General features: G+C 49.1%; 1 protein-coding gene across 4 annotated transcripts in view; it reads left to right on the forward strand.

Annotated features, from left to right (window-relative positions):
• Positions 1-25,955, forward strand: part of macf1a (microtubule actin crosslinking factor 1a) — a 164,013-nt gene that overhangs the window by 92,307 nt on the left and 45,751 nt on the right. For 2 of the 4 annotated variants that reach the window (XM_083680791.1, XM_083680790.1), the window contains exons 1-24: positions 1,904-7,344; positions 7,596-7,751; positions 7,848-8,063; positions 8,163-8,324; positions 8,450-8,746; positions 10,134-10,283; positions 10,461-10,694; positions 11,162-11,320; positions 11,636-11,977; positions 12,227-12,418; positions 12,875-13,048; positions 13,220-13,343; positions 13,673-13,872; positions 14,389-14,706; positions 14,993-15,159; positions 16,329-16,485; positions 16,675-16,786; positions 17,061-17,123; positions 17,888-18,126; positions 18,601-18,730; positions 19,012-19,211; positions 19,445-19,952; positions 20,511-21,505; positions 23,125-23,625. In XM_083680791.1, coding sequence (XP_083536917.1) covers positions 1,933-7,344; positions 7,596-7,751; positions 7,848-8,063; positions 8,163-8,324; positions 8,450-8,746; positions 10,134-10,283; positions 10,461-10,694; positions 11,162-11,320; positions 11,636-11,977; positions 12,227-12,418; positions 12,875-13,048; positions 13,220-13,343; positions 13,673-13,872; positions 14,389-14,706; positions 14,993-15,159; positions 16,329-16,485; positions 16,675-16,786; positions 17,061-17,123; positions 17,888-18,126; positions 18,601-18,730; positions 19,012-19,211; positions 19,445-19,952; positions 20,511-21,505; positions 23,125-23,625 — 11,208 coding nt within the window. In that variant the 5' untranslated portion in view covers positions 1,904-1,932. Of the gene's footprint in view, positions 1-1,903; positions 7,345-7,595; positions 7,752-7,847; positions 8,064-8,162; positions 8,325-8,449; positions 8,747-10,133; positions 10,284-10,460; positions 10,695-11,161; positions 11,321-11,635; positions 11,978-12,226; positions 12,419-12,874; positions 13,049-13,219; positions 13,344-13,672; positions 13,873-14,388; positions 14,707-14,992; positions 15,160-16,328; positions 16,486-16,674; positions 16,787-17,060; positions 17,124-17,887; positions 18,127-18,600; positions 18,731-19,011; positions 19,212-19,444; positions 19,953-20,510; positions 21,506-23,124; positions 23,626-25,955 lie in introns of those variants that run through there. The other 2 variants (XM_083680792.1, XM_083680793.1) reach the window with 1 other exon arrangement.

Consider the following 25,955-nt stretch of genomic DNA (forward strand, 5'->3'; position numbering starts at 1 on the left):
ATTGAAATTCTCCATCTAAATGGAGAGACTGACTTAGTGAGACGTGTCAATGATATACTGTATGACTGAGATTGCGTGTGTGCCTGAACACACCTCCATGAGAGAGATCTCTATGAATTGTGTGTGGCTGTATGGGTTGTTTTATAATGTTGGAAAAATGTACACCGCCAACACTTGCTAGAGGACCAGTGTTGAGGTGTTGGTGTAGTGAGCACCAGAGGCCAGCTACGCAAACCCCCACCTCACCTCACCGTTTGAGCATGATGTGTCCAGATCACAGTACGAGTGCGAGTGTGAGTGTGTGTGTATATGTCTGTGCTGTCTAATGCAGTAATACTGTGTGAAACTTAATCAGCATTTTGCTTCAAAAAATCACTAACAGCTGCCAGAGGAGAATCAAGAACATCCAGCACTGAGCAAAGGGAGAGGAGAGATAGTGAGGCGCTAGTCACTGTGATACAATACCAACGTTCACAACGCTATCCTACGATAATCACGAGTCAGCCAACGCGTTTGTCACAGAGTGATTGTTTACCCCCGAAGTTTAGATATTCTCCTCTAAACCCAAGAAACAGTGAGTCTCTTAGGGAACTGTAGGGTTGTTAGAGACTTAAGTCAGATTCGGTCGAAGCCATTTCGTAAGGAGTCAATGGTAGGTAGACATCTTGAGCCAGCCGTAGCGACTAACCCCTACGCCATAGTGAGTCAGAACAGGGTCAGGCAGGGTTCTCCAGGCAGCATCTCAGACTGATGGAGTGTGGCATGCAGAATGCTAACACCAAGCTTCTCACCTGTCGCGCCGCAATCTGCCGAGTCCTCCGCCTGTTAGTGTTTGTGCGTCACGGGACAGCCCCGTACGGTAAGTAGTGCTCGCTTTCTCTCTTACCGTAGCTTCCAATCTGACCTGCCTTTATCAATACCTTCGTCTCTAGTCTCTGTCTTCCTCTTATTGTTTTTCTCTTTTCATCGACTCCCTTCTGGAGCTTTTGTAGCATATAGTTTTTTTGCATTTATGTTTGCTATGTTGCATGCTTAGTGCTTTGTAGAACAGGTAAGTTTTCCTGTGCTATTATATTTACGAAAGTCTTGGAACATGTGGGCAAATAAGTCATATGATTTACGGCATACCAAATCACATTGCACCTTATCTTGGGACGTAATTTTTGTTTATTATCAGAATGATCATGTTATGGCTCTGGGTGTAGGATTCTTCCCTTTTTCTGGATGCTGCGTTTGGTCTTGGTGTATAAAAAAAATGTGTAGGGTAACACTACATGAAGTTGCCCTAATATCTATGTTGCTGTAATCACTTTAGTAACAAAATTGTATGAACATGTTACATTTATTTATTTTGTAGTTTATATTAGGCTCAAGTGGAGTAAGGAGTCCTGTAGTGTAGTACAACCAGCACTCAACTCCACTATGCAATTACAAATAAATTACAAATGTACTGTGTAAACGCATGTTAATGATGTTGCTACAAGAGTAATTACACAGTAACTACACAGACATAGCAGGAACTTAATGTAAAGTATGACCATAATCTTACTAGTTAAATGTATTCCCTTGAAATATGACAACAATAAACATATAATATACTCAACAGACATAAAACAAAAGGAAAAGTGGCAAATCTTGACCGTGAGTATTTGTTTCTCTCCACAGAGCCAAACAGCCATTGCTGGAGTTATCGACCTGGGTACTGTGGAGACTTTCCCAGTGTTTCAGGCTGCACAGCATGGGCTGATAGACCAGGACACCTGCCTTGTCTTATTGGAGGCTCAGCTCACCATGGGCGGGCTGCTCCAGCCTGACTTCCCTGCCAGCCTCTCACTGGAGGAGGGCCTCGCCTGCGGCTTGATTGACACCCACACTAACCACTCCCTATCAGAGCTGGAGAGTGCATTGCTTCTTGTGGATAAGGCACAGCCAATGGAGGGTCAGCTCCTCCCAGTGGCTTCAGCCATGGAGGAGGGCCTCATCCGGGAGGAAGTTGGGCTTCGTATCATGGAGCTGCAGATGAACACAGGTGGCCTGAGGGATTCCCATGGAGAGAGGCTGGGCCTGGAGAGTGCAGGAGAAATGGGCCTTCTGACCCCCAGGGTGTTCACCAAGCTCAGGTCTCGGGTCAACCGACGTGAGCTCATCGACCCCAACACGGCCGAGAAGCTGAATCTGTCCGAACTGCAGCAACGCTGCGTCCTTGGCGATGACAGCGGGCTGCATCTGCTGCCTGTCAAGCAGCAGCCGGGGGGCACTGTCTGTCTCCGGTCCGGGAGGAAGGTCGGCATTTTCCGCGCAGTCCAAGAGGGACTGATCGACAGACAAGTCACAGTCCGACTGCTGGAGGCCCAGCTGTTTGCTGGAGGCATCGCTGACCCCCGTTCTGGGCATCGGCTGACGGTGGACGAGGCAGTATGCCATGGCCTGATGGACCAGGACCTGGCCTGCGCCATGCTGACCCGACAGCTGCAGACCGGAGGGATACTAGACCATGTGACTGGGGAGCGCCTTGAGATGGAAGAGGCTATAAAAAGGGACCTTCTCTCATCTCGGCTGGCCCTGCTTGTACTTGAGTCCCTGTGGGATTTTATGGGCATGCTCTGGCCTGAGTCAGGGGAACTCCTTCCCATTGCAGAAGCACTGCAGCAGGAGGTAATCACTGGAGACCTGGCTCGCAACATCCTGAGACAACGGCATGTGATAGGCGCCCTCTACCTGCCTGAAACCTCCCAGGTGTTGTCCCTAAACCAGGCTGAGGAGGTCCTTGATCCCAGAGTGGTGAGGATCCTGAGGGAGATTCAGATCCCAGATGTGTTACCCAACATGAACCAGTCAGTCTCCCCAACACTTAACCGCCTAAGCTGGGGCTCTACAGGCTCATCCCGACCTCCCTCTTCACCCCCTGCATCTCCCCCAGGGCTTATCTGTGACAGGACATTCCTAGAAGGGATTGCACCTGAGGAGCAGGATAATCACCGTCTGCTTTTCCATTTGATGACACGTAGCTATGTGGATGCACATTCTGGCCAGCGCTTGGTGTTGCTGGAGCCGGAGCTGAAGGATCTTGTCATGGCTGCTGGTCTGATCGATAGGGATTCTATACCTGGTGAAGCTGAGGCAGGGAGGGGTTTGACCTTAGATAGACATGAGTTTATGGAAGAAGATGAAAGTTTTACAGATGAGCAGGAAAAGAAGGAAGCACCAGATATCCAGCTTAAAGATCCAGTTGAGAGCTTAAAATCAATCAGACCTGGGAATGCTGTTACCTCCAGTAGGGTGATTGATGATACTGACAGTCAAGGGGAATGGAAAGGCACACCTGACAGAACTCTGCAGGCTGGGCTTCCTGGGATAAAGGAGATGAGGATGGTGGACCATGATTCAACTATGAGAATAAGAGAGGAGGAATTTGGAGGTGACAATTGTAAGCCTAAACATGAGAAAGATAAAATGGTTTGTTTGGAAAGTTTGAAAGGGCCTGTAGATGTTGAATCAGAGTCAATACGGAGAGAGCTTAGAGAGACTGAGAAGAATTACTCACTTGTGGAAGACATTGTTATTACTAACTTAGAAACTTCAAACATCCACTTGACACCTACAAAGATAATGGGAGAAACTTTGACACAAACCCAAAGCTTCAGGGAGCCAGCTTGTTCACCGTCCGAAGGTAACAATAGGGAGACAATGAGAGTTGGAGTTGGGAATGTTATGCCAGCTACTCAGAGGGTTACAGAGAAGACCCTACCTCAGGTGATGAGCTCAGGGGCAGTCACAGAGCAGAGTGAGGAAGATGCTGAGCTGGAGAGATTGGCCTCAGAGCTTAGAAAGGGGGGTCTAGTGACAGATGGAGGGCAGAGGCTACTCCCAGATGAGGCTGTGGCACAGGGTGTCCTTCCTGGACACACTGCAGTCAAGCTGATGGCCCAGGCAGGACTGTTTGGAGGCTTCCTGGATGTCCGCACATGTGAGTCCCTGAGCATGGCGGATGTGATGCAAGAGGGTTTGCTTGATGAAGATCTGATGTGGAGTGTGTTGAAATCAGAAAAGACAATTGCAGGGGTAGTGGATGTGGAGAAAGGACGAATGTGTACCATTAAGGATGCTGCCCAAGCAGGGCTCATAGACTCCAACACTGCTGCTCGCCTCCTGGAGGCCCAGGTGGTCTCAGGAGGAATAGTTGATCTCCGAAGGGATAAGAAGGTTTCTGTCACCCTGGCTGCAAATCTGGGGCTGATAGAGGAGGACCAGAGAGAGGAGCTGGTTGCACTTGAGAAGGCATATCGAGGAAAGGGCTCAGATCCAAATGCATCTCTAACCAAAGCAACATTACAGCTGCAAATGGATGGGGTAGTAGACTCAAAAACTAAATCACCTGTTCCCCTTGAACAGGCCCTTCAGATGGGTTTGCTGGGGCTAGAGGAAGGCTTTCAAGCCCTGTCCCAGCAAGTGGCAGAGGGCGGCATAGTACACCACACTTCTGGAGTTAGGCTGTCAGTGGCTGATGCTTTACATCGAGGTCTAGTAGACAGTGCCATAGCCCCAGAGCTGGAGGAACTAGAGAGGGTATGTCAGGGGAAAGTTAGCCCCAATTCAAACCCAGATGCTGCCCTCCTTCAGGCATCCACAGGAGGCATTTTGAACCCTGATTCAGGGCATAGACTTACATTGACAGAGGCTGTTTCTCAGGGACTGCTGGATGAGAACACTGCAAAGGAAGCCATGGCCTCCCCAGGTGTAACACAAGGCATCTTGGACCCCCATACTGCACACATTGTGCCTTACTCAGACCTTGTAAACCAGGGCAAGATTGACATTGAGACTGGAAAGCGCTTCTTGGAAGTGAAACTTTTCAAGGGTGTCCAGGATCCGCAAACAGGTCACATTCTGACCCTGCCCCAAGCACTTGCCTCCAACCAAGTTGATCCGGTCCCAGTGCTAAGGTTGTTGCAAAGCCAGGCAGACACTGGAGGGGTTATTGATGTGACCAGTGGAGATAGGCTCCCCCTGCCTGAAGCCTTTAAGAGAGGACTGGTGGGAGAAGACATGGCCAGGCTTATTACCACCAACCAGGTAATGAAAGGTGGCCTTCTTGACCCTTCTACTGGACAGAGAGTCTCTAGTCTTAAGGAAGCTGTCAAATATGGGCTAATTTCCACTGATATGGCTGCAGAGCTTGAGTCAGAGCAGGAAATTGACGTGTTGGCTAAGTTTGCAAGCAATGCAGAGAAAAGGCTACAGCAAGCCCTTCAGGATATAGTGCCTCAGCAAGATGTTGCTGACAAATCTGAGGCTCTGCCCAAGACGTCTGATCATGTCTTGCCAGTAACGGAGGGTATCAGAGTGAAGAGGGAGAGCAGTGATGAGTCCCCCTCTGTACAGACCCATGATATTGACACTGATATTACAGCAGACCACCATTCAAGGGATGAGGAAGCTGGCTTGCAGTCTGTTAGACAGCCAGAAAACAATAGTGAAGAGGAGTCTAGACAAGTTTACGAAAAACGTTCTATGCAGCAGGGTCAGTCTGCTATTGGCAGTGAACCACAGACAGAATCTAGAGTGGCTAGGGGCAGAGAAGATCACAACCAAGAGGGCAGTGTGATTGTGTCTATGATTATTGAGAGAGATGTGGTAGAGGACATTAAAGGGAGGATGGAGGAGCCGGGTAAAATGGTTGAGGAGGAGACAAAGATTGAAGATAGAGAGAGTACTGAGGGTGACCAGGCATTGTCCCCTTCTAAGGAGACAGAAAGCAAGAGCAAAAAGAAAAGAAAGAATAAAAAGAAATTGAAAGGGAAAGAGGTTGACATTGACGTAAGACCAGAACAAGAAGCTGACCATCCATCAGAAAATACAGACCAGAAAGAACCAAAAGATTATGGTCAGTCTAGGGGTGTCGACTCAACTATGGGCTCTAAAGCTCCACAGGAGAAGGATGCATCATTTTCCCAAGAGGCACTCCAAGTGCAGCCCAATGGAAAGGGTGGTAAGGCACAGCCAGTTGAGAGGTTTGGAGCTCCAGGGGCTATTGGCAAAATAGAGCAGGATGAAGCTGCTCATGCTCCGGCAGGAGCAGTAGAGGAGAGAGATGATACAGAATACAAGATCATGAAGGATATAGGACAGGGAGAGAAGATGGAGATGAAGCAGATAATGGAACAGAATGAGGAAGAGAGGGACACTGAACAACATGAGAGCAAGGGGAAGAACAAGGTGCCATTCACTCAGAAAGCCATCTCATCGGCCAGTGATAAAGAAGCACTGTTACTGAAGGCAAAGGAGAGTATCCTTAGAAAGGTGTTTGAGCGTGGTGTGAGTGAGAAACAGGCTGCTGAGGAGCTGGGGGCACTGCGTCAGAGTGTGGGGAGGAAGGATAGTGGAGTGGAAAGGCACTCTGGGGCTTCACCAACAGAGAGAGGGGGTGAGAGAGAGAAGAGTGAAAAGGAAGAGAGAGATACAGAAAAGAAAACACTCCAGGATCAGGCTAAAGAGACCAAGCCAGGAAAGCGAAATAAGAAGAACAAAAAGTCCAAGATACCAAGAGAATCAGAAAAGGCTGAACCTACAACTCAAGAGAGAGCACCCATTCAAGATAAAACAGATTCTGAAGTAACATCAACAGTGACTAAGCTAGACAGTTCAGATTCCAGGGAAGCGCAAATGATTGAGAGGCAGCATGGAAGTCCATCGAACAGTGATGAAACAAGGTCGGGAAGTAGGGATGGGACAAACAAACTGGTCACCTCTACAAATAGTCCAACTGGCACACCTGAGGTGAATCTCCATCTGGAAAGCCATCGTGTTGTTGACTATGTGGATGCCTCACCTGAAGCCCATGCATTCATATCCGGTGACCATCCTATTGAGATGCATGTGGTCCCTGCTATCCAGTCCACTAAAGCCACAGGGAAGGGGAAGAGGAAGAAGAAGAAGCAGATTGAAAGTCCCACTGTGCCTGAGACTCAAAAGGAACAACACCTTCAGGAGTCACCACAATCAGGACAATTTCAGTCTGAGAAGATTCTCACAGAGTCTGACACAGCTGAGATCTCCACTGAGACTGATACGGCTGAGATTCTCACTGAGTCTGATACAGCTGAAATCCCCACTGAGTCTGATATAGCTGAGATCTCCACTGAGTCTGATACAGCTGAGATCTCCACTGAGTCTGATACAGCTGAAATCCCCACTGAGTCTGATACAGCTGAGATCTCCACTGAGTCTGATAGGGCTGAGATCCCCACTGAATCTGATACGGCTGAGAGCTTGGAGGAGGAGGAGGAACAAGCAGGAGAAATTAGAGAGGCTAAAAAAGAGAGTACCACAGCTAAGACCAGCAAGGTAAGCAGAACTTATGTGTATGTTTTTTGCAATAAATTGGGGAATGTGTCCACATTTTTAGATTGTGTTGGCATAGAAGCGTGCCTACTGGACACCTATTTGTAACGCATGGTTTATATTAACTTTTTGGAAAAATCCTGATGGGGAAGAATGAATGGGCTTGAAGATTAAAGATAAATGTTTAATTTGAGTGTTTTGTCAATGTATTTCTTGCTAATCAGACAGTTTACCAGACTTTCTAACTCTTTCAGTCCTCATTGGTCCGTCAAGAATGCCTGGAACATGATCAGAAGATTGTTGCTCTGCTCTCATTGGTAAGACACATCGAGGTCCGCCTCAAGCAGCAGCAGCAACAGTCGATTGGTCGAAGCCTCATTGCTCTGGATGACATCATCAAACAGACAGAGGTAAGAGAGATCTGGGTGGTATTGGAAATGTTTGTCACCATTGTTAAATCTCTTAGGTGAATTGTTTTTGATCTACCAATCTTTCTTTTTTGTTAGTCCTTGCATCTAGAGCTGCATGATCTTGAACCTGAGGTCAACAAGGAAGTGGAGGCTGCTGGGAAGCTCCTGGAGCCCCGCCCCCAGGACGTGCCACCCCAGCTACTGCTGGCCCTGGAGAAAGATGGGCGGAGCTTAGCTCGAGGTTATGAAGCTGCTCGAGGGCTCTCTGAAAGTATTCTGCATGGGCTGCAAGCTCACAGAGAATCATACAAGGTATAGAGAAACCGTGGGCCGCAAGTATGACTTTGTACTTTTGCCTTGGATATTGTATTGTCTGGTTTTGCTAAGCATTACTGTTCTTTTCTCTCACAGAAGGCAGTGACTGGGGAACAGAAGTCACTCGGTGAGCGAGTAGAAGGCCTTCTCTCCTGGCTGAGGGGGACAGAAGCAGAGATGGAGGGACTGGCAGGGATGGAGGGGGCCGATGGAGACCACAGCCCTGCCCAGCTCACCCAACACCTCCAGCTGTGCAAGGTTCACACACTCACTCCATTCTCCGTTTCACTTCATAGCGTATTCATTTTCAAGCACATAATCACTCTAATTTCATCCAGATTATTCTCTGTTCATTAACCTCTCAGTTTTGTCCTCTTCCTCAGGAATTGCAGTCCTCTCTCTCTGCGCGTTCTGGTAATGTCAACGCGGTAGCCTTCGATATCCAGGTGTTCATCTCGGAGCGAGCGCAGGACCTGGCCCCTGAACAGAGCAGGCACCTCCTGGGGCAGCTACAGCAGCTCCAGAGGGGCTTCCACAGAGCAGCCGGCCAAGCCCAGGCCAGGGCGGAGGCCCTCTCTGCCCAGAGAGAGAGAGAGAAGGAGCAGCAACTCAGGCAGAAAGAAAAGGAAGAGGATGAGAAGGAGAGAGAACAAGAGAGACAGAGAGCAAGGGAGAGAGAGGTTTGCAAACAGCTAGCTGTGTTACACGGTTACATTCGAGTGATGGAATGCACTGTGTTGTTAACATACTCACAAATACATTGTCAACACTGTCATAAGCAATAACACACTGTACAACACACTCCATCATAAGCAATAACACACTGTACTTCACTATACAGTAGCTTTATTGGTCATGCCCTGCTCACATGCACATATCACAAGTTCAAAAACCTACTTTATTAATGCAACAACTGCTAGCTGACAAATCCATAATCACCAAGGTAATACGAGTGCATACATACACTCACTGAGCACTTTATAAGGAACACTATACTAATACTGGGTAGTATTTCATGTATTTCAGTATTTTCATGTTCATGAAAACAGTTTGAGACGACTTTTGCTTTGTGACATGGTGCATTATCATGCTGAAGTAGCCATTAGAAGATGGGTAAAATGTGGCCATGAAGGGATGCACATGGTCAGCAACAATACTCAAATGGGCTGTCATTCAAGCGATGATTGATTGATTGGTATTAACAGGCCCAAAGTGTGCTAAGAAAATATTCCCCACACCATTACACCTCCTCCTCCATGAGAAGGTGGTCCTAATAAAGTGTTTGGTGAGTGTATATAAGATGTACTAACTAAACACATTTATTTACCGTATCAGCAAGCTCACTCACATTCGCAGAACCACCCACACCATTACAGCAGCCTGCTTCTCTTACTGAGCTACCTTATAGTGAATGATTACTGTTACTTTCATCACTGGCCTCTATTCTACATGTGTGTTTGCCCTCTCTGCATGTCCCTGTATAACACGTGTGAATTAACATGTCTGCCTTGCTCTTCCAGATTGCCACAGAAGGAATACACCTGTGCCGCGTGGAACAGGCTAGAGATTAGAGAAGCCTGGCTGACTAGAACGCTTTCCTTTTTCCTCCTCTCTCCTATTCTACAATATGGAGAGATAGGAAAACTAGCAAATGAGGAAACACCATTTGTTTGATTTCTCTTTGTACTGTTGTTTTGACTTGACTGACCTTTTTGATATGCTGTATCTGTATCAGTAGTGTTTGTGTGTGTGTGTGTGTGTGTTTGAACTCTGGACACATCCTGCTCAAAGCCTGCTCAAAGTGGGTTTAGTCTTGAAGGTGTTTAGAGATAAGCAAGTGTTATTCAGGGTCCTGAATGGTTGTGAGTGTGGAAGGAAGTGCAAACAGCCTCTGTTTGTAATGTGCTTCTGGACATATTCGCATCTGGGGAATAAGAGAGGTCTGATCAATGTTATTGACAGACCACTTATTGTATATTGGTTTACTATTCTCAATTTCTCCCTCTGGTTCTGTTCTTCTTTCTCTCGTTCCCTCCATCTTTCTCTCTCCCTTCATCCATCTCTCAGGTGGTGCAGCAGCAGAAGGCAGAGTGCTCACAAAAACTGGAAGGCCTCACAATGTGGTTGGCAGGAGCTGCCAGCATGCTTGCCAATCAGAGAGCGGGAGCGGAGTCAGGTGATGTGGGTGTGCTGCAGCAGAAACAGAAAGAGCTGAAGGTACCATAACTCCTCCTCCATCTTAACACACTACAGTACTGCTCACACATTGAGTTGTTCCACCGTTTTCATGTGACAAGTGTATGTGATTATTTGTGTACACTGTGGAATTTTTTAGATGTGATCAATATGGCCTCCTCTCTCTCTCTCTCTTGCTCGCTCTCTCTCTCTCTCCAGGAGGTTCAGAAGGACCTGCAGACTAAAGGAGAGGGCGTGGCAGAGACCATTCGCTCAGTCGAGGAGTTCCTGGCAGAGCGGGGAGACACCCTGAGCGTAGAGGAGAGGTCTAACCTACAGGGGGCACTGTCACGTATGAAGGAGCAGTATAGCGCTTTGACGGACTCTGCCCACTCCTCACTGGCCCAGCTGGACACAGCCATCAGCACCACCGTCCAACAGAACACACAGAGAGTACGGACCTCCACTGATCTCACATTATACATCATCAACATCAAAATGGCAGTATTTTTAAACATAGTAAAACTATGTATGCAACTTAGCATTGAATAAGCTGTATTCAGGCAATAACACTCTTTGTGTCACGTTGATGGCACTAGACCACTATGCATACAGTACACAACCCAACTCTGCACAGTTATTGGCAATAATCTATGATGCCATTCACCTGTGTCACCTATGTTTGGTCAAGACATAATGTTCCACTCATGTGAACCTCTAGAACGTTCCACTCAAGTTACCTCAAGAACGTTCCTCTAGAATGTTCCACTCATTACAGCCTTTAGAACATTAACCTGATGTGAACCTCTTGAATATTCCACTCTTGTGAACCTCTAGGACGTTGACCTCTTTTGAACTTCTAGAACGATCCACTCATGTCTACCTCTAGAATGTTCCACTCATGTGAACCTCTCCCTCAGGCTAAAGCAGTGGAGGACCTGCAGGAGACCCAAGGCCAGATTGACACCCTCCTGGAGGGGCTCTTATCTCTGAACCAGCTTGGAGGGTCTGTCATTGATGGCTCCTCCTCCTCCACACAGCCAGAGGGCGGACTCCAGTCACACACTGACATGCTACAGGTCAGACACTCACTCTTTATTACATGTTCCCTCCGTTTTGGGCTCTTTGTAGGATGTGAAACTAAATTGTATAGTAATGCCATCATAAAAGTTCAAATTATACAGAACTATTTGGACGTCCTTTACACAATTAATTGTCACTCATGAATACCTAAGAATTGCATCTTTCCTGAGGTGATGGTTGGTTTATGCAATGGTGTGGGAACTGGGATCCTTGCTTTTTTGTGACCTTCAGTCACACGCAGACCAATTAGAACTGCAAGGAGCGATGCATGACCTGATCCTTATTTCTGACCCTATGACCCTTCTGTTCAGACGGAGCTCCAGCAGCTCCAGGCCCAACAGGCCGAGCTCCTGCAGGTGTCCCAGGCAGCTCGCGCCCTCCTGGAACAGCCGGACTCCAGCGTCCCCGCCGAGGAGAAACAACGCCTGCGGAACACGCTGGAAGAGCTCCGCAGCCAGCACCAGGACCGGCTGCAGTCCTGCCAGGACCGACTCCGGCGCTCCGAGGCCCTGAAGGAGGAGCTGGCCAAGTTCCTCCAGGAGGACGGGGGCCTGGGCATCTGGCTGGACCAGAGTGAGCAGGAGCTCCACTCCCTGGGCGAGGGGGAGACGGACGCCCCAGGGCTGAAGAGCAGGCTAGAGGAGCACAAGAAGGTGCATACCGCTTTTGAAATAATACTTTTGACCAACATTGGTACACTCATAATGTACTTCCATCCACCACAGCGGTTACTATCCATAGAGAAAGTGTTCCACAGCTACAATATTATTCTGTCTGACAGAATTGTGTTCTCTTTGAAACGTGTGTATTGCTCAATGCTTCACATTTCCTGGATGTGTATACTTATAATGCTGAATGTTTTAAACTCAACATTGAACTTTGAACTGTCCGTTGTCTTCCAGCTGGCTGAGGATGTGATCTGCCACAAGGCAGACCTGCGCTTCGTCTCCATGTCCGGCCAGAAGGTGCTGGACTCGGTCCAGGGGGCTCTAGAGAGGCTCAGTGGTTCTGACCCGGCGCTGGAGGAAACAAAGCAGCTGGTTACTGACAGGCTACAGGATGCCAACCATCGCTACACCGCCCTGCACAGCAAGGTGAGTCTCCCTCACAGCTGGGTCGGGTATACTCCACCAGCGGGATGATAACAGCTGTTCAAAATGGCGGGTAGCGTACTGACAAAACAAAATGGTGTCAATCAAGCAGATGTTAGTCAAAATCTGTAATAATTTTATCGTATCAGTAGGTTAAAGTGAAGAGTTTGGGTGTACAGTAGCAGTCTGCTGTGCCAATTCCACTCCCTCATGGAACCTAGCTAATATACAGGTGAACCTCAGGAAAACTAGCCTATATACAGGTGAACCCCAGGGAAGCTAGCTAATATACAGATGAACCCTCAGGGAAGCTAGCAAATATACAGAACCCTCAGGGAAGCTAGCAAATATACAGATGAACCCTAAGGGAAGCTAGCTAATATACATGTGAACCAAATGGTTTGTAACACATGGTTGGTGTACAGGCCTGATCTTTATCACATGGTCCTCTCTCTCCAGACGTCGGACCTGGGCGGGCGTCTCTCTGGCCTGTTGGAGCGCTACCAGCAGTACCAGGATGAGGCTCTGTCCCTCCACACCTGGCTGGGCACCCAGGAGCAGAACCAGAGCCTAGCTGGACCCAGCGGAGAGTCCGACACACGGACGCAACAGAACACACTACGCGCTATACAGGTAGAGAGAGCCACCTCCAAACATCGTAACGTAGAAGTAATGCAGACAAATAACACAACCGAAAGACCTCAAACATGTTATTCCTGATGGGGGGGGGATGGGGATGGTTAGTACTGCCGACTCAAATTGTGTCCTTTCCCGCTTTCCCCCTTCTTTCCGCGGCCTCCGCAGCAACTGCAGGATGAGTTGGCCGAGCACTCTGTGCAGCTGGAGAAGGTCAGGAGAGCCGGCAGAGAGCTGGCCAACACTCAGGAGCCTCCTACTCTCAGAGCAGCTGACATCATCAGCACTGCAGGTAACGGATCTGTTGGTCTGTCTCTTCTGTGTCTCTCTGTCTCTTTTTTCTGTTTATCTATAGGTTTTCTATTTATCTATAGAAAGGATATGTTTCATCCATATAATCCCTGTACCCCACTAGGACAGTCACAGAACATACATAACGTGTACATTAAAAGCCCTGTACATTTAGCAAGGTCTGAAAAGACTGTACCGCACGCATCTTCCATCTCCCTAGGTATTGCTTGTTCCCGTCTGCTCCTATCTCTCTCCATCTGTACACATGTCCTAATATTGCATGTCATAATAGGAATATAAAGACCCTCTCCTCTCCTCCTCTCCTGTCAGATGGCCTAGAGAAGAGGTTCAGCTCTTTGTCTGCGTCAGTGTCAGAGCGGGCCGAACAGCTCCAGACCTCCGTGGCCCAGTCTCTCAGCGTCCAGGAGGGGCTGAAGGGCCTGTTGGCCTGGCTGGACGGCCTGGTGTTGACCCCTGGGCCAATCCAGCCCAACGCCCAGGCTGTCCAGGATGCTCTCACACAGAACCAGGTACCATCACAACATTTACATTTAAATGTTTACATTTAAGTCATTTAGCAGACGCTTTTATCCAAAGCGACTTACAACAAATACATTTGTCTAAAGTAAGTGAATCAACTATACATCAGTCATCATAAGTAAAACCTTCGATAAAAACAAGTGCCATCGGCAGTCACAGTGCAAAGTTCTCAGCCCAACTCCTGGTCACTTCATTGGCTGTTACCTACTGTAACATAACAGTTTAACAAAGAGAGTTTAGAGTGTCCATACATCACCTAGGATGCTTTTCTGGGAGGGAATAGTAGTCATTGTAGTCAGTTCACTTCTCTATCCCTTAGATACAAGATGTTGTAGAAACTTTCTTCAGAAAAGCTGAAGTTTCACATTCGTCCACTGTAGTCATTCTCCAAAACGTTTGACCTTCCTTGTGCCCTCCATGACAGTGTGTTTTACCACATACCTCCACTCCCTCCCTCTCTCCCTCCCTCCCTCCCTCTCTTTCCACACCCTCATCCTCTGTTCCAGAAACTGCGCCAGGAGCTGTTGTCGCGACAAGGCAGCGTGGAGGCCACGCGTGACTCTGTCTCCAAGCTGCTTCAGAGTGCAGACGCCTCTACGGCCTCTGGCCTCCAGGGGGCGCTGGAGGACCTGACTCAGCGCTACACCGCGGCCCAGGCCAAGCAGGGCGAGAGGGAGGCAGAGTTACGAGCCCTCCTGCCCAAGCTGGAGAGCTTTGAACGTCTGAGCAGCGACCTGCAGAGCTTCAGTCAGAGTCGACTCGGAGCCCTGGGCCCCAAAGGCCAGCCGGACTGCAGCGTGGCCGACTACAGACAGACCCTGCAGGTGAGAGGAAGAGGAGGGAGGTAGGGGAGGAGGAGGAGGAGTGTAGATATACTAGGAAGACAGAATCATAGATATCAGTCAAACAAAACCATAGATATCAGTCTTATAGAACCATTGATATCAGTCAGAACCATAGATGGTGTATCTACAGAACATAGAGGTGACAGGATCAGAAGGAACAGATACATACATCTGACCGACCAGATACATCCATGTCTATGTGAACCGAGCGCAGGCAGACAAAGCAGGTATTCAGGTGAAAGAACTATGTCTTTTCCTGTCACAGGAGGTGAGGTCAGAGCTGGAGCAGGAAGCTGGTCAGCTCAAATCATTCTGTGAGCTGGAGAAAGACCTCAGCCAGTCCAGGGCCCTGACCAACACACAGAGCCTAATGGACACCACCAAGGAGGTGTCCGATAACTTTGCGCGATTGGAAGCCAGTGTCAATGAAAGGTAAGCCCACTGCCTTTGAGTGTATGCTGAGGTAAAAAATATACCAAACTCCCTTGTAGTGGTGCATGAATTCCACTAGGGGGCGAAAGATACAACACAATAAGCCAATACGCTGTCTTCTCAATTGCGTTTCTGCTCTTGAAATATGACAGTCTTTTCAGACCCATGTCAATCCAATGCATCCACAGAGCAGGATAAGACAGACTCCCACACGTCTTAACATGAATGGACAGGCAGGACCTAAAAAAAAACCGAACTGTGATTGGTTTAGCTACACTGCTGGGCAGCTGACTCTAATACGCTCATGATTGGCTGATGGGCTGGACACCTCATCTGTCCCCTATGGACACAGTTGCTATGTCGGCCAACTAACCCCACATGTGACCTGCCACAAGAGAGCCTATAATAATAATAATAATAATAATAATAATAATGCATTGATTTTGTATCACTTTTCTCAGTACTCAAAGACACTCCATTCCATAGAGAAAACAAGAATAGATCGATAAATAAAAAGTAAAACAAAAGCACAGTAAAAACAACAGTAAAAATAGTTGAAGATTAAAAGAAAGTTTAAAAAGATGGGTAAACACCACCGTCTGTTCCTCCACAGCAAAGCCCCATGACGGCTCATACATGTAGCGAGGAGACGGAATACACATCACCATACATGTAGAGACACATTACATATCAACATACATGTAGAGACACATTACATATCAACATACATGTACTGTAGAGATGGATTACACATCAACAGGAAGTGCTTTAACAGTAGCAGCAACCTTTGAACTCTATCTGTTGCCAACAATCGTGTGAGTGGGCCGTGTCAGCAGACCACACATGGGCCAATGGGGTGGTAGCTAGCTGGCCTTAGATTATGGCTCAGTGTCCATTATACACAAGAGGCTGTCAGAGTTACTCAGACAGGACTGAAAATAACACAAGTTAATGATACTCTTATGGGCCAGACTGTAGAAGCAGGGTTGTCTGGGTCCAGGGCAATGTTTTCAAAGCAGCAGTTCGGGGCAGACCAAAGTACAAAGAAAGGGGGTCAGGGTTTCTGACATAAACACATTTGATGTAGACTAAATGGAAACCATAAAGTGTGATTCCTCCTCCATAAACCCCAGTTTTTGGGTTACACATCTCTCTCTCTCCGTCTCCAGGTTCAGTGCCATTCAGAGCTGTGAGCAGCAATTGGGCCAGTTCCGGGAGCTCTCTGGCTCCCTCCTCAGGTGGCTGCAGACAGCGCAGGACCAGCTATCCTCCAAAGAGCCCAGCCTTGACACAGAGACTCTGCAGAGGAGGGTGCAGCAGCTCAAGGTGTGTGTGTGAATGATATTGGCATTTTTCATGTGTGTATTTTGTATTTTACTGTGTTGTTTTGTCATCATTTTTGTATTGTAAACGGGGTGCACCTGCACCTGTGTCTCACTGGATAAATAAAGGTGAAATACAATATATATATATATTATGACAATATTGTGATCCTAGCTGAATTTTTCCACACAGGATTTACTGAGTGACTGGGAGGCCCAGGGGGGACGGGTCCAGGAGCTGAACAAGACCGGGTCAGAACTGGAGACCCTCATCATCCACACCACGGCCCCCCAGACCAAGACAGGTGAGGGCGTGTGTACATGTGGACACATTTGTAATTGTAAGTCTCTATGTGTAACTGTTGTGTTTGCTGTAAGTGTGTGAGTTCAATGTGTGTTTGTGTGGATTTGTGCATGTGTGTGTGTATTTGAGAGAATGTTTGCGTGTGTTAGAGATTCTGGATGTTTTTTTTTTCAGCTTTTGTTCTGTACATGCGTGCATGTGTGTGTGTGTGTGTGTGTGTGTGTGTGTGTGTGTAGCAGTACCAGTGTCTCAGTGTGTGTGTGTGTCTCTCTCAGGTGTTCCCCAGATCAATGGTGCAGGCAGCCTCAGCAGCGTCAATGGCATTCACACATGCAAAGGTGAGCCCCTACCAACCAGTAGTCTTCCCCCACTCCCCTACCAGACCAGTAATCTTCCCCCACCCCTCTCCCAAACCAGTCGTCTCCTCCCACCCCCTACCACACCAGTGACCTCCCCCCACCCTCTAACAAACCAGTAGGCTCCTCCCACCCCCTACCACACCAGTGACCTCCCCCCACCCCCTAACAAACCAGTAGGCTCCTCCCACCCCCCTACAAAACCAGTAGTCTCCTCCCACCCCCCTACCAAACCAGTAGTTTCCTCCCACCCCCCTACCAAACCAGTAGTCTCCTCCCACCCCCCTACCAAACCAGTAGTCTCTTCCCACCCCCCTACCAAACCAGTAGTCTCCCCTCACTCCCCTACCAAACCAGTAGTCTCGCCTCCCCCCCCCTACCAAACCAGCGGAGAGATGCTAGCAGAGATGCAGCCTAGTACTCACCGCTGTAGACATCATCGCTGAACCCACAACCTTAGTCTGTCAGTCAAATGCCATGATGTACTGCTTTCATACTGCAGCTCTGTTTCTGTCTGTCTTGTCTTTCTATGAGCTTACTGTCTGTTTTTCTGTCTGACAGCTTTGCATCAATTTGCTCTCAGAACATTCCAATAAAGACTTAACATTCTTCTTCCCTGTTCCCGATCACCTCTCCTCCTTCTCCCTCCTCCCTCCTCTCTTCATCTCCCTCCTCTCCTCCTCCCCTCCTCCCTCCTCCTCCTCCCTACTCGTCCTTCTCCTCTCCTCCTCTCCCTCCTGCTCCAGACCTGACTGAGCTCCAGGTGGCCGTAGCCGACGTGAATGGGCGGTACGAGGGGCTGGGAGGGGAGCTGAGGGAGAGGCAGAGTCGCCAGGAGGCCTCCCTAGAGCAGAGGCAGAGAGCCAGGCAGGGCACAGAGGAGCTCAGCCGTTGGCTGGGGGACAGGGAGCAAAGCCTGACCGTGGGACAGGCGGCCTCCCCCTCCCGGCCGGAGGTGGTACGCGCCCAGGCCCAAGAGAACAAGGTGAGGGCGGGTCGATTGATTGTCAAGACGTGGTGTGGCAATGCTAGTGAGTTAACCGTTCTCGTTAGGAACGAGAGGTGAGGTATCATTACCATACGACCTCTCATGTCCAGATATCACTTCTTCTCTACCTTTAACTCACCAACTGCCACAGCATTCCAGAACACTCACCACCTAGACTGCCAAGTGTTTTATATGATATTTACCTAGCAACAATACTTTGATTGGCTACAAATGGAAGCATCATCATTGATGCATTTTTGGTAAATAAATTTGACCAAACCCTTGGCACTCTAGAATGTAAATTTGGGTGACTTTATTCACAGTCGGCACTAAATGAGTTAAAGCAGAATAAGTAGAATAAGTGGTTCTAAAGTAGGAAATCTCGAGTCACAACCATGTTATCATCGACATGTTTGTGACTGTTGGCCTCATGCTCTTCCTGGTCTCTCTTCTTCGTCGGTGCCTTGGCAGGCCTTACTGTCTGAGCTGTCAGAGCACTCTGGGAAGGTGGAGGAGCTGAAGAGCACCCTGCAGGAGCTCATCTCCCAGAACCCTGACTCCCCCGAGGCAGGTGGCTGGAAACAGCAGCTACAGGAGATCGGTGAGTGGAGTAGACCTCAACTGGGTCAGCCATTTTTAATGGGTGTGGGTCAAGGGCCAAATCCTAACTTTAAACAGAATTCACAATCATGTAAATCTTTCATTGACGTTGATGCATTATTATTATTATTATTATTACTCTTAGTATTATTATTAGTAGTAGTATTATATTTATATTTATATGTATTATTGTTGTTGTTTTTATGATTATTATTTTATTATTATTATTCTTATCAGTGGTGATTGCTATTTTTTCACCTCTTTGTTTGGTCATGTCTTCAGACGTACGATGGGAGAAAGCCAATCAGATGGCGGTGCAGAGGCAGACGGAATTGGAGACCTGTGCCGATAGGCTGGGCAGCTTTGCCTCGGCAGCTAGTCAGCTGGGGCCGTGGCTAAGAGAGAAAGAGCTGATGATGAGCGTGCTTGGACCCCTGAGCATTGACCCCAACATGCTCAACACTCAGAAACAACAAGCACAGGTACACACACACACACACACACACACACACACACACACACACACACACACACACACACACTACAAGAGAGACACACACTTTCGAACAAGATTGTTGCAACAGACTGTCAGCAATGAATTGTTAGTCGATGTCTGAATAAGAGACGGGAGAAGAAACTGCATGTTCATAACGTCTTGATTGACCTTTCATCTCCCTGCCCTCCTCCACCCTCCCTGCCCTCCTCCAACCTCCAGTTCATGCTCCGTGAGTTCGAGACCCGCCGACCCCAGTTCGACCAGTTCATCCAGGCTGCTGAGGGCCTCCTCTCCCCGCCCGGGGACTCTACCGAACCGGACGACCAAGACCTGGCCGAGGTCCGGTCTGAGCTGGCCTCCATCTCCCAGCAGTGGGACGACCTCACCTCCCGCCTCACCCGCCGCATGGAGCATATCGACCAGGCCCAGGGGACCAGCGGGCGCTACCAGGCCCTGCTGCGGGAGCTGGCGGTCAGCGCGGCGGCCCTGGGGGAGAGGCTGGACGGCCAGGCATCTCTCAGCGCCCAGCCTGAGGCCCTCCGCCAGCGGCTGCAGGAGACCGGGGAGATCCAGTCGGAGCTGGAGGAGAGGAGGGCGGAGCTGCGCGAGGCGGAGAGGCTGTGCACTGAGCTGAGTGCCATCGTGGACGAGCCATACCTCCGGGAGGAGCTGGACAAGAGGCTGAAGAGCGTGAGCGGCCCACTGAGGAGTCTGGAGGAGAGGGCCGGTGAGTCGATTAGAAAGTCTTAAACCATTAACGGAATGGTTCTGAAAGGATTCTTCAATTGTCCCCGTAGGGGAAACCTTTAAGATGTAGAAAGCTTTTGGGTTAGATGTAGACCCCTTTTGGGTTCCCCCGTAACTCTTTTCACAGAAGGTTCTAAATGGAACCCAAAAGGGTTCAACATGGAACCCAAAAGGGTTCTACATTACCCAAAAGGGTTCTTCAAAGGGTTCTATGGGGGGGACAAATGAAGAACCCTTTTAGAACCCTTTTTTTCAAAGAGTGCATCTATGTTATGTGTAGGGTCTATGTTGTGTATTGATCTATATGATGTGAGTGGAGTTTGTGTTGTCTGTAACGATGTAACCGTTTGTAAGAGGGGATTTTAACGATGTCTACTATGGATTTGTTGGAGTTTCTATGATAGTGGGATGCAGGGTATTCTGGAGAAGAGGTGAATGTTAGTCTCTATCAGTATGTGTCTGGGTTCTCTGTCCTGCAGTACTGTGTCTTCTCTCATGTCGGTTACCAGTAGGTTAACAGTCCTCTAACCCCCCCCAGCCGACGGCCTATCCCAGCTCCAGGCTGCTCTCTCCAGCACCCAGCAGTTCCACCAGATGTTCCAGGAGCTGAGAAGCTGGCTGGACGACCATGGCGACCAGAGAGGCTCATCCAGCGACTCCCTACCCTGCCAACCGGAGGCTCTACGGACTCTCCTCATCCAGCAAGAGGAGCTCCACCGAGGGGTGGCCAGCCAGCGAGGTCCCTATGAACTCATCCAGGCTGAGGGGGCATCCCTACTGGCCTCGCTACCCGCCGGCGGAGAGGAGAGGTCGGCCTTACAGTCCCGCCTCGCCACCATCCGCCAGGACTGGGACGCCCTCAACCAGTGCATCACAGAGCGCCAGAACCGCCTGAAGTCCACGCTAGCTAAGGCAGAGACGTACCAGCAACATCGGGCCGAGCTCACCCCCTGGATGGCCGAGTGCGAGGGCCAGGAGGGGGACATCCAGCCCTCCCTGGACTCCCAGACCCTGGATGAGGCCCTGCAGAGGGCCAGGCAACTGGCCCTGGACCTGGAGCGCCACCGCCCTCTGGTGGAGGCTTTGAACACAGCGGCCGACCAGCTGCTGGAGCAGTGCCGCGTCGGGGAGGAGGAGGTCCGCGATGACAAGGCCCAACTGAACCGCAGGGTGGACGGGCTGGCCGAGAGGCTGCAGGGGCGGAGTGGCCAGCTTGAGGAGCTGGCGGCCCGTCTGAAGGAGTTTGAGGATGGGCAGCAGGCGGTGGAGCGGAGGCTGGAGGCAGCCCGGCACCAGATCGAGGTCCAGGAGGCGCTAGGCCCGCAGGCCTGCAGTAACAAGAGCCTGGAGCGTCTGCGCAGCCAGCAGGAAGCGCTGCGCTCGCTACAGCCACAGGTGCTGTACCTCCGAGACCTGGCCCAGGGCCTGGTGCAGGATGCCCCCCAGACACCAGGGGGCGGTGGAGAGGGAGGCCAGAGGCTGGAGCAGCAGGCCCGCAACACAGAGAAGGAGTTTGGAGATGTCAATGAGAAGGTGAGAGGGGAGAGCGGGGACGTTGTCAGTGGACATACTGTAGCCAATGAAAGGAAAGGGAGAAAGGTGCAGAATTGTCACTCAGCCAATCGGTGCACTCTGGGGTGTTGCTGCAGTCACAATACAAAGGAGGAGCTATTTATAACGAGGGTCATCATAGTGTGAGTGTGTGAGTGTGTGAGTGTGTGAGTGTGTGTGTGTGTGTGTGTGTGTGTGTGTGTGTGTGTGTGTGTTGAAAGAGAACAGAACTTATTTTAGCTGTCAGAGGAGTTCAGCATTTGAGCTACAGTGGTCTTATATGGTCATTGTGAAGATTGAAATATTCAGAACATTGGATCACTGTTGGAAACCTCGGTCAAGATTGAAACATTGAGAGTAGAGTCAAGAACATTGGGCTGTATTCTGACACTTATAGTTCCAAATATGCAATATATGGTAACAGAGTAAATGCTCTTACTTTCACATCCATATGATTCCTAATCAGGAGATTGTTTTGTGTTCAACTAATACTAATTGTTTGTATCACTCTGATCATATTTAAATCCCATTTTAACTGTCCCTATTATGACTTGTAGATCATTGTATATAGTCGTTGATGATCGTTTATTTAAGTGTCTCTCCACAATAATGCATCAATTGAACAATACAAAAATACAGATTTAAAAATCACATTGTGGACCATTCCAAAAGAGCTTCAACATACCGTGTAGACCTATACATACAATAGATAATCCATATGTCATTTGTATTAATATATATGATATATTGCATATACCTATAAACATGTATGCAAAAACAAATACAATATATCAAATATAAAAGGACATTTAGGCCTTTATAAAGAAACATCTACGTTGGAGAATAGGATGGCAGGCTTTGGCACATTTTTGGCACTGTATTATTATCATCAAGACCATTCAAATGAAATGATCATTTTGGCGAGACAGAAAAAGGTCATCCCTGATGTTGTTGTATAACCCACAGCTAAGTAGAACATGAGCTTCAGGTTCAATGGATGCATTATTAGAATAATACACAGAGACGTTTATCTAGAGGAATGTTTGTGTGTCGACCTGTTTCTATGGTGAGAGGGGCTACTCTGTACCTTGCAAAACAGGTTTGATATTGACTGGCTAAAACATAACGTTCATATGATTCTGTCTCAAAAGTGCTTTTTAAAAAGTCAATAGGTGCGTCATTACGTTCAGGTTTGTTTATCAGTTGATACCACTTGTGTTGTTCGCTCTCTGAAAGTGCTGATTCAAAGGCCTTTGGTCGTTTCTTGTGAACACTGTATCAGACAAAAAAAAAGCTTTGACATGGTATAACATGGTAGAGAAATTGTTTGCATAATCTTTGCCAGTTTTTAAAGCAGCTTTTTCAGTAGTATATAGATTATTGTCATTCTTACATTCTAACCTTCACAGATGAAAGTTCAATCTCTATTGTCGAAGTTGAATCCCTTTTGTAACCAGATTTCCTTTTCCCTCTACCTTTGTCCTCCTCCTTCCTCCGTCTCCCTCTCCTTCCCTTTCTCTCCCTTTCCCCTTCTTCCTCTAACCTTCATCCCTTTCTCTCTTTCCTCCCGCTCTTATGTCTCTCCCCACCCCCGTCATCAGATTGAGCAGTGTTGCTCCACCCTGGAGTCTCGTCTGCAGGGTGTAGGCGAGGTCCAGTCCAACGTGCGTGACGTCTTCTCCCGCCTGGCTGACCTGGATGACGAGCTGGACAGCCTGAGCCCCGTGGGGCGCGATGCTGACTCTCTAGCCTCGCAGGCGGACGCCCTCAGGGGCTTCCTGGGCCGCCTGGCAGCCCTCAGGGCTGAGCTGGAGGGCCACGGGGGAGACTGCACGCTCATGCTTCGCCGCGAGGGCTCCTCCCCAGACCTGCTGGCCCTCCGGAGGGAGACGGAGGCCCTGAGTCGCCAGGCGGGCAAGCTGTCTGAGAGGGGCCAGGGCCGGCTGGAGCAGATCGAGGTGGCCGCCGACCGGGTGCGGGAGTTCTACGCCCAGGTGGGGGAGCTGCAGGGCCTGCTGAGGAGGGCCGAGGATGGGCTGAAGGCGCAGGGCGTGGTGGGGACGGAGGTGGAGATCATCAAACAGCAGCTGCAGGAGTTCAAGGTAGGGCTTGACATTCGAGTCTTTCTTGTGGCATCTTGAGACAATCAGAACAATGTTCTAGTCTTTCTGGTTACGGTCTGCTTTTTGGGAAAATACTCTGAACCGGCTAGTTAATGAGCACGCTCCTAGAACCAGCTATTTAATGAACACACTCCTTGCAGTGAGCTACTAGCAATGGGCTAACAGATACTCCTGACTAGCAATGGGCTAACAGATACTCCTGACTAGCAATGCGCTAACAGATACCCCTGAAAGCCTTCAGTGTCCTCTTACAAGAGTGATGTCTTGTGAGAGTGCTGAGTGGATAGCTTGTGACCTCCCTTGGCTCTTGTTGTATATGTCTCCAGGCATGGCTGCACATGTCTCTCTATCTGTGGGCCTCTGTCTGTGGATGTGTCTCTCTATCTATGGTCCTGTGTCTGTGAATGTGTCTCTCCATCTATGGTCCTGTGTCTGTGGATGTCTCTCGATCTATGCTCCTCTGTCTGTGGATGTGTCTCTCTATCTATGGTTCTGTGTCTGTGGATGTGTCTCTCTATCTATGGTTCTGTGTCTGTGGATGTGTCTCTCTATCTATGGTCCTGTGTCTGTGGATGTGGACTGTGGCCTTCCTCATACTTCTAGAAAACAACTCCAGATTCAGCCTTGCTGTGGTCTGAGACTTCCCCCTGCTTCTCTACGTAACCGTAGTCCTAACCCTAACCCTAACCCTACGAGGGGTGTGACAAACCCCAAAGACGTTTTGTGGGAAGAGAGAAAGAGTCGAGTCACAGCACTCTCGTCACTGTCTGACGCAGCCGAGTGTGGTGAATCACTCTCTCCTGAAGCGTTGTTGTGGCATTTCCTCAACGTTCTCCACCTCCTTCACCACCCCTTCCCTCCCTCCCTCCCTCCCTTCTCTCCACCTCCTCCCCTCCCCTCCTCCACCCCCTCCCCTCCCCTCCAACACCCCCTCCCCTCCCCTTCACCCCCATCCCCTCCACCCTTCACCCCTTCATCCCCTTCCTCCCTCCTTCGCCCCTTCCTCCCCTTCCTCCCTCCTTCGCCCCGTCACCCCCTACAGCTCAGGCGCCAAACGTGAGTGCTTGGAACTCGTTAGGGCTGTCACCGTAGTGATGAACACTGAGCTCAATTTGAGTGAATCTTTTTTTTTCTTTTCTTTCTCAAGGCAATCTGTTCCTAGCTTTCTTAGCCAACCAGCATTGCCCCCCCCCCATCCACCCTCCCTCAATAGGAATTTCAATTGACTGTAGTGAGCCTTATAGGAGTGAACCGTAGGAATGTGCTGCGTTGCTGAATTGGCTTTTTTTCACTGCTGCTTCCATCCATTTCTAATCACTCTGGAGTGTGATGTCTCAAACACAGACTCTTCATTCAAGTCTGAGACTGCGACCATTAGGGTACGTTTCCTGTGCTGCGTGTCACTTCCTCTGCAGTATTGAGGTTAACACTGTCAGACGGGGGATTTACCTTATGCTTTTCTGATTGGTCATATTATGACCATATGTAAATGTGTTGAGACATATGTGTGAGTGAGTAGACGGTGCTTTGAGATGGGTTCTGCTGGTGTCCTTGTGGAAGGATGAAATAGATTCCTTTCTTCCATCTCTTGCTCCCTGCTCTCTCTCCCCCCCCTCCCCCCCCTGACTGCCTTTTAATGAGAGCAAGCTGGATGGATGTGTGAAAAGAGACAAACAGACAGATGAGATAAAGAGGTGTAGAGAGAGAGAGGGAGGGAGCTGGGGACGAGCTGAATAACAGAGAGAGAGGGAGAGCGTTTAAGAGAGAGGCGACTGCTTCATGGAATGTGCCTGAGTGAGAAGCTCAGTAGGAAGAGGAACAAAGAATGGGACATTGTTAATCTACAGCCACTACTGTGTCTGGAATATGGAGAGTTAGTCTGGAGCAAAGGGAGAGAGAGAGAGAGACTTCCTAGAGATCATCTTTCCTCCCTCCTTTCAGGGAGCCCTCCTCATACCCCCTTCCTCTTCTCCCCTCTCTCGCCCACTCCCTCCCTCCATAAATACCCCCCCCCCCCCTCTCCCTCGCGCTCTCTCTCTCTCTCTCTCTCTGCTGTAATGGATCCCGGTCAGGTCATTTTAAACTAAACATGTCTGTCTGCTTTGAAAACAGACTCGGCCCCATCCCCCCACCAGACCCCAGTTTAGAAGAGAAAAAACACCCAATCCACAGGGATGATGTCATGCCTGAGTTTAGAGAATGGTGTGTTGTGTGTGTGTGTGTGTGTGTGTGTGTGTGTGTGTGTGTGTGTGTGTGTGTGTGTGTGTGTGTGTGTGTGTGTGTGTGTGTGTGTGTGTGTGTGTGTGTGT

This window comes from Argentina silus, assembly GCF_951799395.1.
Source record: "Argentina silus genome assembly, chromosome: 11".
In the NCBI taxonomy this organism is placed as follows: domain Eukaryota; kingdom Metazoa; phylum Chordata; class Actinopteri; order Argentiniformes; family Argentinidae; genus Argentina; species Argentina silus.